We start from the raw sequence: 18,311 nt of genomic DNA, 5'->3' as shown, positions 1-18,311 counted from the left end.
TTAAGAAGAAGGCAAGCCTCGCGCCGTCGTCGTCGTTGCTCGCTCGGCTTCGGCTTTGGTCAAATGATTGATTGATTAATTTTTTGGACCAAATTTATTTGTTAATGTTAAGATTAACGTCATATTATTTTAATCCAAACTAGCCGTTTTTGTAACGGTAAATTGATTTTCCTCCGCGTTTTTGATTTCCCGTTTTATTTTACGTAAGTAGCCATTTGTGTAATAGTCGTTCTTACGCAAACGGTCACTCTGAAGAGTTGCATCTCTTCATTTAAACCCAACCCGTTGTCTATAAATAGCAGACCATTCCCTCAGATTTTTCTTACGAAATTTCTGAGTTCTCCTCTTCCTTTCTGCATTATTTTAACTACGAACAAAGTAACAATAAGTGTGATTTGCTACCGCTAATTGTATTCGCTGAAACACGGGGGGTTTGAAGTACCGCTACACCAGTGAGTGTGTAATCCGTTCTATCCTGGGAGAAAATAATCCACAACCTCGGATACTAAGAGGGGATTAAGTTCCTTAAGGAAATATTGTGAATTCAGTAGGCTCAGATTAAATTCTATTTCTTCTACATTTGTGTCTACGCTGTTTTCTTCTCCAGAATTATTTTACAACTACAATATAATAACAGAAAGTTGAATTAAAAAAAAAAGATGTTTATGAATTATGATGGATTAACGTACTATGTGCTATCCTACTTACGAATTTGACTGTGTACAAAAAATGATGAATATCCTTTTGAACAATTATTCGTGTAATAGCAATTTTCAGTTCATAATTTGTAATAGCAATAAGTAAAATACATGACCATGCATCTGTAATATTGAATTGCACTTGTTTTAGTATATTTCCTCACACGAGCAATTAACAGTTACCCTAGTAGGAGAGATATCAACTGTGATGATAAGAGTTTTGATAAAAATAAACTAACTGATAAACACAAGGGAATATACATCTATAATATCATTAATAAAGAAATATTAAGTGAGATACCATCTAATAGATTTTGCAATACACATAAACATAAATAACGTGGTTATAACATGTTATAATTTATAAGTATTATACTAATATTAAAATATGTGTCGTTTATATTAATAATACAAAACAATTCTTAGGATTTTTAATTTTCGGAGGGTTAAAAATCAAACGACCCCTAAATTTTCATTGATTTAATAGAGGACCTATATGCAATAAACTTCTATGTTAACTATATTTGTTATTTTCCTTATTTGCTAGTCAATTGCCATGTAAATGATATCAGGTAGCCATTTCAGATGGCTGCTATTTAGAAAAGTGTGTCATCAATTTTACTTTTCTAATTTAATTTTTCAGGACACAAAATCTTAAAGTTAAGATTTTTAGTTTAAATTTTCAAAGTAAAATAAATATTGGCTAATCTCAAATAGCAGCCCTAAAAATGACTATTTGTGTACTTCCCCTCATTTGCCTGAATTTTAGAAAAGAGATTTTTATATTCCTATACACTATTTGAAACTTTATTACCCTCCCTACTCAAGTTTCAATTTAATTACATCATATATATACAAATTTACCAATTATATACACTTTAGGAATTAAATGAGTATCCCTTTATATTAAGAATCAATTTCACACATCCTTATTCTCTCTCCCTCCTACTCTCTCTCTCTCTCTCTCTCTCTCTCTCTCTCTCTCTCTCTCTCTCTCTCTCTCTCTCTCTATGTCTCTCTCTATCTCCCAATCCCTAATTTCAGTAATGTAGAGCAAAGGGAAAGAGAACAACAATTCCATGCTTATTGAAATTCCAGTAATGTAGAGCTGAAGGTGTTGCACAATTGGTGTTCAAATTGAAATTGTCAATCAATAAATTTTGAAGGTATTTGACTCTCCACCATTGACAGCCATTAAAAAGCTTTGAAGGTTTGAATTCGAATTTGGGTTTTCAAAAATCATTATTTGTTTGGATTGGGTGTTGTTGCAATCAATTTGGAATATTGTTTGGAGTTTATATCTCGATTTTGAGGGTGTTTTGGTGAAGATTAGACTTGATTTTGGTTGAATTTCAGATTAAAACTCGAAGAAGAAGAACAAGAAGAAGAAGAAGAAGAAGAAGAAGAAGAAGAAGAAGAAGAAGAAGAAGAAGACATGGCATATATTATACTTACGAAATTGTAATAAAGTTGTAGTAAAATTATAGATAAATTGTATTGTGTTGTTTATATATATTTTTTATTTAAATATTATATTAAAGTTGAACAATATTGTATAAAAATTATATTTAAGTTTTATGATATTGTAGTTGTATATAACTGGGTAGAAATAATGTATGAAAGTTGAAGATAAGTTGTATAATATATAATTAATTGTATGAAATTTATTTTTACTATGTATAAATCAGATACAAATACAAAAGACATATTGTATAAAATTTATATAAAAATTGTATTTAAGTTGTATGATATTGTAGTTGTATTTAACTATGTAAAAATAATGTATGAAAGTTGTAGATAAGTTATAAATTATTAAGCATGATCAAGAGCACTAGATATTTCCAGAAGAATTTAAAAAATTGCTAAAATTAGTCTTTACTCCTCTTACCCACCCTTCTCTTGCAGTACTGCTGCGTACTAATTAAATGCAAGCTATAGTATATTGAAGGAGAGGAAGCGAACAGAAAAGGAAATGCACAGAGCTAAAATTCACCAGAAATTCCTTCATCGCTTCTATTTTTAAAAATATTTAAGAGGTCAAGATACTTCTAACTGGTTCATTAATTATCAACATCTTACTTTAGTAGATAACTTTGTGTTCGTATATATGTGAAGCTACTCACTCTGTAGACTATAGAAAATATAATTAAACTCTGTAAAATATTATTTTCGATCTCTTCAAGTAGCTAAGAAGAGAAAATGGCAATTGGGGCATGTCTGTTGAGGGACAAGGTGGCAATAATCGCTTTACCAGAAAGATAACATTCGCCGTTGTCATCACTAGCATTGTTGCAGTAATCTATGTGTATGTATGTAATTGATTGTCGTATATTAAGGCGGAACAAAAATAAGGAAAGAGAAGAGAAAAAAAAGGAAAAGAGTGTAACTAAATCCTTTAGATCGAAGACACTAATAATAGATTGAAAGTCTTTTAAGGTGGAATGTATATATTTTGTAGATAAAACTTATTTAGGTTGGGTAATTAACTAAACGCGGACAATTTTGGTAATAAAGTTTCAAATAGTATATAGGAACGAAAAAATCCTAGAAAATAGCCTAACAATAGACCATGAAATTTCCCTTTATATTTAAACTGACATCTAATTTTACTAATGCCGTGTCTGTTTGGCTTATCAAATTCAACCTCCACCTCTTTGTAAGTTTTTAATACCGTGATACTTGTTCTTTTTTCCACCTTTTAATCTAATGGACTCACCACCTGTAAAGCAGGTCAAATGTGATACAAGACGGTAGGGGTGTTCATAAAAATCCGAAAAATCGAACCAAATCGAAAACCGAACCAAACAGACCAAAAAACTCGATACTTTTTAGGTTTGATTTGGCTTTGGTTTTGAATTTTAAAAAATCGATCAATTTTGGTTTGGTTTTGGTTTTAATTAAAAAATAACCAGAAAAACCGAACCAAACCGACTGTAGAAGTAGCTATTTATATTCATTATTATGCCTATATATATGTATATTTTTATATAAAGTTTCTAATATTTTATGGTACATATTAGTCGTTTATATTTTTAGTCTAGGTTTTTGCTATTATAGTAATCTAATTCTTTGCCTTTACATTCTAGTTTGATTGGTAGTCTTTTTTTTTTGCTAAGTACAAGAATTTATTTCATATTAAAAATAATCAATTTTTAATTGAGTACTTAAATTATTCATCACTTGTTGATTCAATTATCGTCAATATATCTTGGTAAATGATAGATTTCTTAAAGAGCAATTGGTTTGATAGTGTTACGTTGAAAATGTAGTCTCCAGAATATGTATTTGGTAGTGTATGTCTCATATTTAAGGAAAAAACGATAAATAACCGAAAAACTTACCAAAACTGACAAAAACCGAATCGATAAAAAAATGACTTAATTGGTTTGGTTTGGTTTCAATACTTGAAGAACCGACTTACTTGGTTTGATTTCTTTTTAACGAAAAATCGATCCAAACCAAATCATGAACACCCCTACAAGGCGGTAAAGAAGTTAGTAAATAGTAGGAGTAATCAAATAAATTCATTAACAAAATTGAATAATGAAAGAATCTTACCGCTTGTTTGGATAGTTATTACATATTGTATTGTATCATAGTATTACTTTAAATACAATTTTTGTTTTAGTTATTACTTAAAGTTTATTGTATCGTATCGTTAAATCTGTGGTTATGTAACAACAAAAAGTGCTACTTTATGTAACGACCGATTTGGTGTGATCGCATCGTTATCTTATTTTTCTCTCTCATCTTGTCCTTTCTTATTATTAAATTATTTTATTTTATCCTTTATCCTACATTTTTATATAATAATTTTACCCCGTACCTTATTTTTTCTTTGTACTATTGCAAGTTTATTATTCATATTGTTGGTGAATGATATCATGAAACGACGACAAACAATACAATCTATCCAGATATTTTATATATTAAAATAATATAATACAATACAATACGATACAATATATTATGAGACGATACGTAACAACCATCCAAACGAGTAAGTAACAAAAAAGTGCTCGTAGTAAGTAATATCATAAATGGCAACCTAAGATCATATCTCTGTCGCAAAAATTGGAAGTAAACAGAAGGGGGAAGGGAACTCAAATACTTAATTCAAGTAATATTAAATCATCAATTATTTATATAATAAAATGATGTATAGTTTATAGCAAATTCATAAAGTATCATTATATTGTGGTTCATTACTTGTTAATTTAGTCATACATTGGAGATTTGGTAGGTTCTAGAAATTCCATTTTTATCAAAATTTGATGTGGTTGACTCATAAATGAATTAGGAGTTATTAAAAGATTCTGGATATTTCGCGAGCCAGAACATCACTTAAGAAAAAAGAAATTAGCGAGTCACTTGTTATGTGTTCTGTATTATTTTATGAGTTGTCAGTTAATATACATTAAAATAAGATAAGCATAAATGAATGATGGACTACTTAATATACATCATGTCTTGCAAAGAATTTTTAATATCATCAAATTACATTTACCTATACTAGTCGCGTGTACCCTATTTCAGTGAATATATAATTTTAAAAAATAATGTGACTATGATTAAATAAAATATTTGAGTTATTGAACAAAAATTTAAAAATATTAGCTCTTAATAATGAATATTGATCCAATTTAGCTAGTTCACTAAATAAAGAAATCTTGTCCAATAAAAGTCCGTTATGCCATATTATGATTTATGAGAACTTTGGGAATATATTATGAAAATTATTATTATTTTGTTACCTAATATTGAAAATAAGTAACAAATTAATACTATAATATAACTAATTTTGCTCAACTTTTTAATTTCTGCCACCGCTGGCGCTCTTCTTATGGAAACAAATTTGTGTAACTTAAGAGTTTGATCAACTTGAAAAATAACTTTACTAACATGAGATTTTGAAAAAGGATTAAATTGGATTCTTTTGTTAATTAATTAATTCAAAGAGTTGATTACTTATTCTTAACATTAAAAGAATAATTTATTTATTTATTGCATTGGAAATTTTTAATTTTATAATAATAGAGAAAATATAGATAATGTTTTATCTTCTTATGTAATATTTAAAAAATACATTTAATAATTAAAATATTTCTTAAGTACAAACATCTTACTATCCCTTAAAATTCTAAGTTATTACCTATAAAAAGAATGAATGCCTAAACATATTTCGAAGGGAATTTTCGTAAGAAAATAGAAGGAAAAGAAAACATATTCCTAGTTCTCCGAGACTATATTTATTTTGAAATTCTAAATATTAAACTTTCTACTAATTTTAAAAAGAAAGATTTCATAACCAAAATTTTAGTTATGAGTCTTAATATTTCAAATAAGAAAAAATTTAATAAATAATATTTTATTTTATTTGAAAGTTCTACATATTAGGAAAATATTTAAATTACTATTTTGTCCAACGTGAACTCCATTTTAAAAGGGTAAAAAAGGCGAACGATATTTCGCTAAGGGTCTTCGTGCTTTTAATATAACTAGTATCTATGAACGTGCATTGCACATTAATAATGATACGTGATGATTTAAATATTTATTTAAATGAAGGAATAATAAAATTTAATTAATGAGAAAATTTTTATGTATAATAATACAACAATCGTCTAAATGCCAAAAAGTATTATTACATTAGCATAATACATAAATTTAAAATAAAAGGACATCATCAAAACTTACACTAATGATCAGTTTTGTCATGTTAGTTGGATAATTATGTATTATAGTTTAAAAATATTTAATGTGATTGTATCTTAATGAACACTTCTTTGTGGACAATATTTTTTTGTGTATGTTTCCTCCTAATACTTGGTTGCTCTGCATTAGGTTTCATACTTGTTGTCGATATTGATATTCCTCTTGAAAGTGCAACATATAGTTGTTTGTGCAAGAAAGTATATTGCGATAAATATAGTCTAATATTTAAGATGTTTATCCTTGTGCTTTATTTATTATAATTGCAAAATATAAAATAGTCCAATATTTAGGATGTTTGTCCTTGTGTTTTAATTATTATATCTGTAAAACATAAACATACTAAAAATTATTTTCACACAAATTTAAAAGGATATTTCTTAGTTTCGAAAGATGAAAGTTGAATTCAGGGATAAGAATATACTTAGAAGTACATTGACCAGTATCATAATTTTTGCATGTATGACGTTATTATCAAAACTTCTATATACCATCTATGTGCTATTACATAAGTTATTCGGCGTATCTAAGTTTTTAAGCAGCATGCCATGCATATTTTTCTTCAAAATCAACCTATATACAATGGAATATCAATTTTAACTTAGTCTATTATATAAACAGTGACACTAACATACGTAAGAAATAATAAACTTGACAACAAACATGTATGGTAGAAGGTCATTTGGTATTAACGTATTTAAGTATTGTTCTTGGTAATAATTATTGGTATCATTTCCTGCTGAGTCAAAAATAAAAAAATATTTCGTTTTAACTATAAAATTTTGCAAACAACCTTTTATTCAGTTGATCAACGTATTCATTTCTGCTAGCTAAGATATCTTTTTAATTCTATCATGCGATTTGCACAAATTGCGTTTTAATCTAATGATAGAAATATTTTTATTATTAAATGCAATACTATTACCATTGAAATTGATAACCAAGTGTTCAGAAAAAACCAAATCATCTTTTATTGGATGCTCTTCTTTGTTTCTGACACAAAGCAAGAAGACACTGAATATTGGATCTGTTCTTATTTTATATTTCTTGTCAGTTGAATCTGTTTCATTTGAGGCCAGGAGTATAACTTTGGCAAACTAGCTTTTACAGTCTCTGCTTTTGTCGATTTTGGAACTACTGGTAGTACTTGACATAAATCACATCTCAAACCATTAATTTTTTACCAAACGGTTCATTAATATCCAATATAGCTCTAGAACTTCGGGTAATTATTTCAATCATTTTTTTTGATTTCCCACCCGGTGTCTGGTACCCATATTGAGGCCCGACTAAATTCAGATTCGCGCCGGAAAGTTCCACATTGGGGGTAAAGCGCTCCCTAACAAAGGAGACTCCATACCCAGGGACTCGAACCCGAGACCTTTGGTTAAGGATGAAGGAGTACTTACCACTCCATCACAACCCTTGTTGGTATTTCAATCATTTGACACTTGAGCAATTTTGCTTTCCTTATAAATTAAGCACCATTGCTCTACTTTGATATATATATGTGTGTGTGTGTGTGTGTGTGTGTGTGTGTGTGTGTGTGTGTGTGTGTGTGTGTGTGTGTGTGTGTGTGTGTGTGTGTGTGTGTGTGTGTGTGTGTGTGTGTGTGTGTGTGTGTGTGTGTGTGTGTGTGTGTGTGATGATTATTTAGGTTGTTTGAAAAGGTATATCAAATCTAAAGTGGGTGGCCTCAAAATAAAATCGTTGTTGGTACACCACTTGTTATTATTGCTAACATTGTTGTCACGACCCAATTTCAGCTGTAGGTCGTGATGGTGCCCAACACTACAGCTAGGTAAGCCAACTAATAAATTAAGCATACATTGATAAAGTTTAAAACCAAGAAAAATATAAACCCAAACTCTACCAATGTGTGTGCCAAGACCTGGTGTCACAAGTGAATGAGCATATAGTAGATTATACAAAACTTCAAATACTGTCTGAAATGAAATAGACAGAATATAAATATAAGAAGAGACACTGGTAGCTGCAGAACGGCTCAAAAAGGCAGCTCACCACTATGCCTCGGAATGACGTGTGTATGTGATGATAGGTCCTCCACTAGTACCTGTCTCAAATCCTGCACAAAAAGTGCAGCAAGTGTAGTATGAGTACGTAAACAACGTGTACCCAGTAAATATCAAGCCTAATCTCGAAGTGGTAGAGACGAGATGGCCGACTTTGACATTCACTATGGGTCAATAATAATAACTGAAATAAAATTAGGATATTTAAATCAGCATGATTTACAGAATTTACGATAATTTATTTAATCAGCGGAAATAATCAAATTCCTTCCAATGTAAAAATTCTCAATATATTAATTAAATTTCTTCAATTCAAATAATTTCCAATTTATCAATTAAATCTCATTTACAGGAGTAACAATTAATTCCTTAACAAGCAAGAATAATAATTCATTAAATTCCAAGGATTTTTCAATTTATTAACTAGCTTCACAAGCTAAAATAAATTATTAAAGTATCGTGTAATTATTATTATTAAGCACGATTTCTGCCGGGGACGTACGGCCCGATCCAGAGTGTCGTGTACACTGCCGAGGGACGTGCGGCGCGATCCATAGATGCATCTATCCTGTCGAGGCGTTCGGCCCGCTCCACAAGAAATGAGGACATTTTCTTATGTACCTCCAGAAGGAGAGTATATTCATTATAAGATAAATTCGGGAGGATGAACAATTTTTTTAAACATTTAATTAATTTAAACAGAAAATTAAGCATATGAAATTTTCATCTTTATTATATTTCCTAACAATTCACAATTTATATATCAAATAATTCAATTAAATAAAGAATATAATTTACACAAGTAATTCATGCTTTGTATCCTAAACTACCCGGGCTTTAGCATTAATAGTAGCTATGTACGGACTCTCGTCACCTCGTGCGTACGTAGCCCCCACAATTAACAACCATTATTAATTTAATCACCTATGGAGTAATTTTTTCCTCACAAGATTAGACAAGAGACTTACCTCGTCTTGCTCCAATTTAATCCACTATAAGGCCTTTTCCACGATTATCCAACTTTGTCTGGCTCGAATCTAGCCAAAATAATTAGATACAATCACTAAAAATTATAGGAATCAATTCTATAAGAAAATACTACATTTCTAATAAAAATCCCGAAAATAATTAAAAATTCGTCTGTGGGGCCCATGTCTCGGAATCCCGCAAAAGTTATGAAATCCGATAACCCATTCAATTATGAGTCCAACCATACCAGTTTTACTCAAATCTGACTCCGAATCGATACCGAAATCTCAAAAATTCGTTTCTATGAGATTTCTAAAAATTTCCCAAATTTAAATCTCAAAACACTAATTTATGGTGAAAACAATGATATACTTGTATATGTAGACCAAATCCGAGTTAGAATCACTTACCCCAATATTTTTCCCTCGAAAATCTGTCAAAAGTCGCGTCTGTTCAAGCTCAAGTTCGTCAAAAATGGCAAATGGGACGAATGTCCTCTGTTTTTATAACTTACAGCTCTGTCCAGTTCGATCAAGGAGCTCGATCAGGGGAACTCGATCTCGGGAGCTCGATCTCAGGGAGCTTGATCTTGGGAGTTCGATCAAGGAGCTCGATCAGGGGAGTTCGATCTCAGGGAGCTCGATCTTGGGAGCTCGATCAAGGAGCTCGATCTTGGGAGCTGGTCATGGCCTCGATCAGGCCTCGAGCCTGGGACATGGTCATGGCCTCGATCAAGTTCGAGCTTGGGTCTTGATCCTGGCCCTCGAGCCTTGCCTTCGATCATGGCCCTCGAGCCTTGCCTTCGATCGTGGCTTCGATACTGAGCCCCGTCCCTGGCTTCGACTCAGGCCTCGATCGTGGGCTCGATATCTGGGTTCGATCTAGGGCTCGATCACAGCCCAGAATATACAGCAGAAGGAAAAATTGTAGCAGTTTTTTAAGTCCAACTTTTGATCCGTTAACCATCCGAAACTCACCCGAGGCCCTCGGGACCTCAACCAAATATACCAACAAGTCCTAAAATATCATACGAACTTAGTCGAACCTCTAAATCACATCAAACAACGCTAAAACCATGAATCATACCTCAATTCAAGCTTAATGAAACTAAGAGTTTTCAACTTCTACATTCGATGTCGGAACCTATCAAATCAACTCCGATTGGCCTCAAATTTTACACACAAGTCATAAATTATATAACGGAATTATAAAAATTTTTGGAACTGGATTACGACTCCGGTATCAAAAAGTCAACTCATCGGTTAAACTTCCAAACTTAAATTCTTATTTTTAGCCATTTCAAGCCTAATTTAACTACGGACTTCCAAATAAAATTTCGAACACGCTCCTAAGTCTAAAATCACCATACGGAACTGTTGGAATTATCAAAATTCTATTCCGGCATCGTTTTCTCAAAATGTTGACCGAAGTCAAACTTAACACTTTAAGGCCAACTTAAGGAACCAAGTGTTCCGATTTCACTCCAAACACTTTCAAATCCCGAACCAACCATCCCCACAAATCATAAATTATTACAAGCACATACGGAAAGTTTTATCTTTAGGAAACGAGGTTCTAAAAGTTAAAATGACTGGTTGGATCATTACAATTGTCATGCCTCTTGATATGATATTTGCAAGTAATGCATGACATGGAAATATTATTTCGATTTCGCTGGAGGCATCTACAAAGAATAATTCCATTATAGCAGAGTCGACACTTTATAATATAGTCTTGAAAGCTTATTCTTGTTTAGGATTTAGCTTTGACTGTGCTTCCTCACACACTTGTATATCATTTTGATTTTTAATAATATACTAACCTTTTTACTTTTTGTTCTAACACTCTTTTTATAGAATAAATTTGTGTACCCTAAGATTTTTATTTTTAACTCGAATAAGAATTTTACTCATATGATGAATTTAAAAAATAATCGAATTTGATTCTCTTGCTAAATAATTAATTAAAATATTTAATTATTTAGTTTTAACATAAAAATAATTTATTCTATATTGATTCAAATCTTAATATTAGTTCATCTCTTGTTTTGAATATTTAATCTTAATTATAATTTTATCCACCATAAATTTTACTTTCAAAGAGTAAAAGATTGATATGACATTTCACTTTTAGATCTTTATGTTTATAGAATCATTAGTGGTATTGACTCTTACTAACCATTTTTTCTCTTTCTCACACATTTATATTCTTAATATTTTCTTTGTTGCTGTTTAATAATTGGGTATTTTTCAATATTACACAAAAAATTGATTAAAAAATATTATTTGAGCAGAAAAATAGTTCAAATATAATATAAAAATATATTATCGTGAGGGTATTTTTTTCTCAATTTCAACACTTTATGCAGTTCATTTATATTTATTTTATTTTTTTCTTGGTATTTGGACATTATGGAGTGGTAATGTATTGCCAATACGGATGATTCTTATGAAATTGATTTTATTAGACTTTCCTACATGATCCTAGTGCTCTTTTATGGAATAAATTTATGTACCCTGAGATTTGTTTTAAACTTGAATAAGAATTTTACTCATATGATGAATTTAAAAAATAATTGAATTGGATTCTCTTGCTAAATAATTGATTAAAAGATTTAATTATTTGGTTTTAACATAAAATATAATTTATTCTATCTTGATTCAGATTTTAATATTAGTCCATCTCTTATTTTGAATATTTAATCTTAATTATAATATTATCCACCATAAATTTTATTTTCAAAGAGTAAAAGATTGATATGACATTTCACTTTTAGATTTTTATATTTGTAGAATCATTAATGGTATTGACTCTTACAAACCATATTTTTTTTTCTCTTTCTCACAAATTTATATTCTTAAATATTTTCTTAGTTGTTGTTTAATAATTGGATATTTTTTAATATTACACAAAATATTGATAAAAAAATATTATTTGAGTAGGAAAATAGTTCAAATATAATATAAATTATATTATCGTGGTGGTATTTTTTCCCATCAATTTTAACTCTTTATGCATTTTATTTAATATTACTTTTATTTTTTCTTCGTATTGAACATTATGTAGTGGTCATGTATTGCCAATACGGAGGATTCTTATAAAACTGATTTTATTAAGCCTTCATATATATTTGAAATAAGAATTTAATAGATAAAATTTTATTAATTTTAAAATTTTAAATATTAAAAATTAGCATAGAAGATATTGTAGTCCAAAAAATAGGTTATTGCAGTTATGTCCTTTCCCTATGAGTTCTTCCGTTTAATATTTTAGGGCAATTTTGATATATTAATATTGTATTTATGCGTTTATAATAATATAGGCTCTCATTTTTCTAAATGGATTTGGACAATATAATACATTCTCAAATTAAATTAGTAATAGGACATTATAATACGTTTTCAAATTAAATTGGTAATAAGAATTTCTAATAAGTATATCCTAAAAGTAATATGATTACATGTTTAAATATATTTACTTGTTCAAATTTATATGAATTAGACAACCCGAAAATAATTATACTAATAGGATTTTTAAAGGTAATCATGTAGGATTTATAACGTGTAGTATTATGTCCTAAAACTAATAGGATTATAAGGCTAATATCTAGAATTCCGGTTATGTCCTTTTATTATGAGTTATTATGCTTAAAATTATAAGGTTATTTTTGTAAACCGACATTGTATTCATGCTTTTATAATAATATAGATATAGATAGATATAGATATATATACTTTGGATGATCTAATATTGTAAAGAATTATTATATCGTCGGTCTATATAAACTTGCCTTGCTATTTTTGGTCACTATTATTGGGCCATGAAAATGACTTCCTTCCTCATCACCAGTGCCACCTTCTGTACAAGCAGAATTGATTTTCTAAAAATAGTTGATGTTATTCGTTTCATGGTAAAATTAATTAATATATAGTATAAAATGGCAATACGGTCAATTTTCTAATCAAGGATAGATTTACAAGGTCAATAACATATTGCTTAATTTCGATTCGAATTATATGCATTACCTAATATTATGCAATAATATTTTCAAATTCACCTTTATTTCTACTGTGGAATGGTTTACTTTTGGTATAATTCAAGTATTATTTAGGGAATCATCTGTGTAATTTCATACGTTTAGATAGTAGAATGAATCAGCCATATATAGCTTGCACGTTTAGCCAAAAGCAAGTTCCTACGCCATTATTGTTGACACAAATTTTTTTTCCACACGCATCCCCGTGCCAACTGCCAAGTTTACTATTCCATGCACATGCCTAACACTTTCCTTGTGTGAAATTGTTTCCCGTTCTTGCCATTTTCATACGTCTATAATAAATTGATAGATACAGCAATTTGTTGTTGCTTTCTTTTCTCATTTTTTGTCTCCGTTCGAACATGTAATAAAATAAATTAATACATGTGATATTTTCTCTGCAGCTGATATCTATTTCTGTTGGAGCTGATTATTCAACATCCACCATGGCAATCTTAGAGAAAACGAGGGAAAGATTTTAGACGAGAGAAAGGATTTAGGTTTTGGTCCAAATGAAGATGACTTTGGTCGGAACAACCAAAGTCTTTTATTCTCTCACAAATTAACAGATATCAACCGTCCAATTCAGAGCAAAGGTTTTAATCACAAGCGTTCATCTCTTATGGACTCATTTAATCAACATTGTTGATTCAACACAGCTGTAGACTTATGATTCTTATTTTTGTGCATGTGAGCACGTGACAGTACAGAGAATTTGTTTTTATATTCTTGCACAGTTGGATAGTTAGTGAGGACTAGACAAATAGAAATAATACACATGTACAGTAGCATAACAAATTTTGATTCCTTTTATCTGTATAAATAGCTGTGCAATAATTGAATGAAATATACAGAAAAATTTTCTACTGCCTTCTTCACAGTATTCTTTCATGGTATCAGAGCAATAGAAGCTCGATCCATCATCTCCTTCTTTGCTTGCTCTGTGTAACTCTTGAATCATGGCTAATAACACTGAAGCAACTATCACTCAAGCCACCACTGGTGCAGTATCCACCATCGATTCCAATCATGCTTACTTCCTTCATTCCTCTGATGCCCCAGGAATGTCGCTTGTCAATTCTGCCTTTGATGGTAGAGGATTTCAAGGATGGAGAAAGTCAGTGCTCATAGCCCTGTCAGCCAAGAACAAAATAGGCTTTATTAATGGTGCTTGCCCTGCTCCAGCTGCTGATTCGAAGGACTTCCAGCCCTGGAGTAGATGCAATGATATGGTCACATCTTGGCTACTCAACACACTATCCAAGGACATAGGGGATAGTGTCATATACTCAAAATCTGCTAAGGACCTATGGACCAGTTTAGAATACAGATTTGACCAGTCGAATGGAGCTAAGATTTATCACCTACGAAAGGAATTGTCATGATTAGTCTAAGGGACAAATGACATAGCAAGCTATTTCACAAAACTCAAATGAATATGGGATGAGTTGGATTCACTAAATTGTGATGTGAAATGAAGTTGCTTGTGTGTGTGAAGGGAAACAAAGGCTAGAAAAATCACTAGAAGATGAGAGACTCATTCAATTTCTTATGGGTTTGAATGACAGTTATGGACAAGCTAGAGGAATTATTCTCATGATGAATCCTTTACCAAACATAAATCATGCATACTCTCTTGTGCTACTAGATGAAAGCCAGAGAGAGATCTTTGCCAATCCACTCATCTGTCCTGATTCCTCAGCTTTTATGGTCACAAACCAAAACAACTTTGCACAAAGAGGAGAAAAGCAGACTCAAAAAGGAAGTACACAGTATCCAAAATTTGGAAACAACATGCAAAAGGGAACCAACAGTTCTATTTAGAGGAATTCAACTTTCAAAGGAAAGAAAAGCAAGTTTAATCCTAATGTTTCCTGTAGTCATTGTAAAAAGGTTGGACACACTGTGAATGATTACTATAGAATAATTGGATATCCAGAAGACTTTGAGTTCACAAAGGGAAATCAAATATAAATCAGGGGAAATGGAGCATTTCAAATGGAACAAACAGAACATAACAATGCTAATCAGAGTGAAATGATCAATCAACACCTATCACAAGATCAGTTTTCTCACCTGATACAACTGATCAAACAAGTCAAAGTTGCAGACACAGAAAATTCAGGAGCAGAAATCAATGCCAATGATGTTGCTGGTACTATTGCAAGATATTCAGGAACTTGTTTTTCAATTTTTAATTCTAGTACATGGATTATTGACTCTGGGGCCTCTGAACACATGTGTTTTGACTCAAATGCCTTTGTTTCTTTAACAGCTTTATCAGTTCCCTTGAATATAAACTTACCTAATTCATTCAAAGTCACAGTCACTCACATAGGAAGGATTGTTGTTCTACCTGATTACATCCTGGAAAATGTATTACACGTGCCTAGTTTCAGATACAACTTATTATCTGTTGACAGATTTTGTTTGCAATTTCAGTCAATCCTCTTTTTCACTTCTACTTATTGTTTCCTGCAGGCCCCTTTAATGAAGAGGGCACAAGTTTTTGGTGAAGCTAGGGAATGTCTTTACCTCTTGTAGCCAAGTCAAGTTAGGAATAGAACAAAAGCAGAGTCAACTTCTTCCTCAAATCAAAATGTCTTTAGTGAATTATCAGTTTCTTTTCCTTTCTCAGCAAATGTAGTATCAGATATAAGCCTTTGACATGTTAGATTGGGGCATTTGCCTTTTTCATCAATGAAACATCTCAGTTTTATCTCTTTACCCTCTAAGTTTGAATATTTCTGTGATATCTGTCCTAAAGCTAGGCAAACCAGAATTCCTTTTACTCTAAGTCAAATTAAAACAAAAAGGCCTTTTGAGTTAATTCATATTGATGTTTGGGGACCCTACAAAGTAACCACTTATAATGGTTTCAAATATTTCTTAACTATTGTGGATGACTACAGTAGAGGAGCTTGGGCTTTTCTCATGAGTACCAAAAGCAATGCTTTTGGTCTTCTGGAAAACGTTTTTACAATGGTAGAAAGATAATTTGGGATGAAGGTGCAGAAGTTGAGAACAGACAATGCATTTGAACTTGGCAAAGGTTCTCAAGAAGCAGCTTTCCTTGCTTCACAAGGAATACTGCACCAAACATCATGTGTGGGAACACCTCAATAGAATGGGGTGGTTGAGAGGAAGCATAGACATCTTTTGGAAATTGCAAGAGCTTTGCTATTTCAGTCTAAACTTCCTCTGATCTATTGGGGAGAATGTGTGCTGACTGCTACTTATCTTATCAACAAGCTACCTTCTAAGGTACTCAAAGGAAACTCACCTTACTTTGTGTTGTTCAAACAACAACCATCCTATGATTCATTCAAATGTTTTGGTTGTCTTTGCTATGTATCTACTCTGTCTGCTGGGAGAGGAAAATTTGATCTCAGGGGTAAGCCTTGTGTGTTTCTGGGATACCCTTTGAGGCAAAAAGGGTATAAGGTTCTGGATTTGAATACAAAAAGAGTGACAGTGTCCAGGGATGTTCAATTTTATGAAAATAAATACCCTCTTGCCTCTAACAACCTAACTCCATGCTCCATCTTTCCTATTCCATCAACCACAAAATATGTTCCTCTTTCAGACCATATTCATCATATTTCTGCCACATCCATGGAAGATTCTCAATCACTATCCCAATCCATCAACCATAACATACCTATCACACCTCAATCACCCTCTACTCCTTACTCAAGATCAACTTCTCATTCCTCTTTACCCACAACTCTACCAGAAATCAGGAAGTCCACCAGAACACATAACATACCAGCATATCTACAAGACTATGTTTGCAATTCAGTATTCCTAGCTGATCTAACTAACTCCTGTTTCATGGAACCAATTTAACCTAATGTGATACCCTTTACAGCCCTTTTATTTGCCAACCAATATCTAATTAACTCAACTTCATACCTCACAGAACCTACCTCTTATTCACAGGCCATGTTGCATCCAGGATGGCAAGAGGCCATGGCTAAGGAATTGGAAGCTCTTGATTTGAACAAAACTTGGGAAGTAGTTCCTTTACCTACTGGGAAGAAAGCCCTTCCCTGCAAGTGGGTCTATAGAGTAAAGTATAAAACAGATGGTTCTTTGGAAAGGTTCAAGGCTCGCTTGGTTATTAGGGGAGACACACAAAGAAAAGGTATAGACTTCACTGAGACCTTTTCTCCAGCTGTCAAGATGACAACAATCAGATGTCTTCTTGCTATTGCAGTAAAGAAAGGATGGAAGGTATCACAATTGGATGTGAACAATGCCTTCCTACATGGAGATTTGCAGGAAGAAGTATACATGAAATTCCCAGCAGGAACATCACCACCTTCACCCAATCATATTTGCCTTTTGAAAAAATCTCTATATGGGTTACGACAAGCCTCACGACAATGGTATGCAAGGCTTACCGCAACCCTGAATTTCAAAGGGTATTCACATTCTCTAAATGATTACTCTTTATTTTTTAAGAAATCAGCAGGGAAAACTACTATAGTTGCTGTCTACGTTGATGACATTCTAATCACAGGGAATGACTCCAATGAGCAGACAGAACTTAAAAATTTTCTTGATTCTGAGTTCAAAATCAAGGATCTAGGGGAAGCACATTATTTTTTGGGGTTTGAAATCATCAGAGAAAAGCAAGGAATCATTTTGGCTCAAAAACATTATACCTTAGATCTCTTGTCTGAGTTTGACTGCATGCAAATGAGACCAACTTCTTCTCCTTTGGATCCCACTCAGAAGCTTCGTTCAGAACAAGTCACTTTGCTTCAAGATCCCACCTTTTATCGTCGACTATTGGGAAAATTAAATTTCCTCACCCATACTCAACTGGATCTCTCCTTTGCTGTGCAGCACCTCAGC

General features: G+C 31.8%; 1 protein-coding gene across 1 annotated transcript; it reads left to right on the top strand.

The window, feature by feature from the left end:
- The first annotated feature begins 14,407 nt into the window (after positions 1 to 14,407).
- Positions 14,408 to 15,272, top strand: LOC142180392 (uncharacterized). The gene is made up of 2 exons (XM_075252608.1): positions 14,408 to 14,765; positions 14,947 to 15,272. The coding sequence occupies exons 1-2, from the start codon at positions 14,408 to 14,410 to the stop codon at positions 15,270 to 15,272; spliced, it is 684 nt and encodes a 227-aa protein (XP_075108709.1).
- Positions 15,273 to 18,311: the final 3,039 nt, after the last annotated feature.

The sequence above is a fragment of the Nicotiana tabacum genome, chromosome 4 (genome assembly GCF_000715075.1).
Source record: "Nicotiana tabacum cultivar K326 chromosome 4, ASM71507v2, whole genome shotgun sequence".
NCBI classification, from domain to species: domain Eukaryota; kingdom Viridiplantae; phylum Streptophyta; class Magnoliopsida; order Solanales; family Solanaceae; genus Nicotiana; species Nicotiana tabacum.
This window is presented reverse-complemented; position numbering and strand designations above follow the sequence as displayed.

Bases quoted from the DNA above. Each gene is read 5' to 3' on its own strand.
- LOC142180392 (XM_075252608.1), top strand. From the start codon at position 14,408: ATGGCTAATAACACTGAAGCAACTATCACTCAAGCCACCACTGGTGCA. The intron at 14,766-14,946 runs GTTTAGAATACA...GTGTGTGTGAAG, and splicing joins TGCTAAGGACCTATGGACCA to GGAAACAAAGGCTAGAAAAA.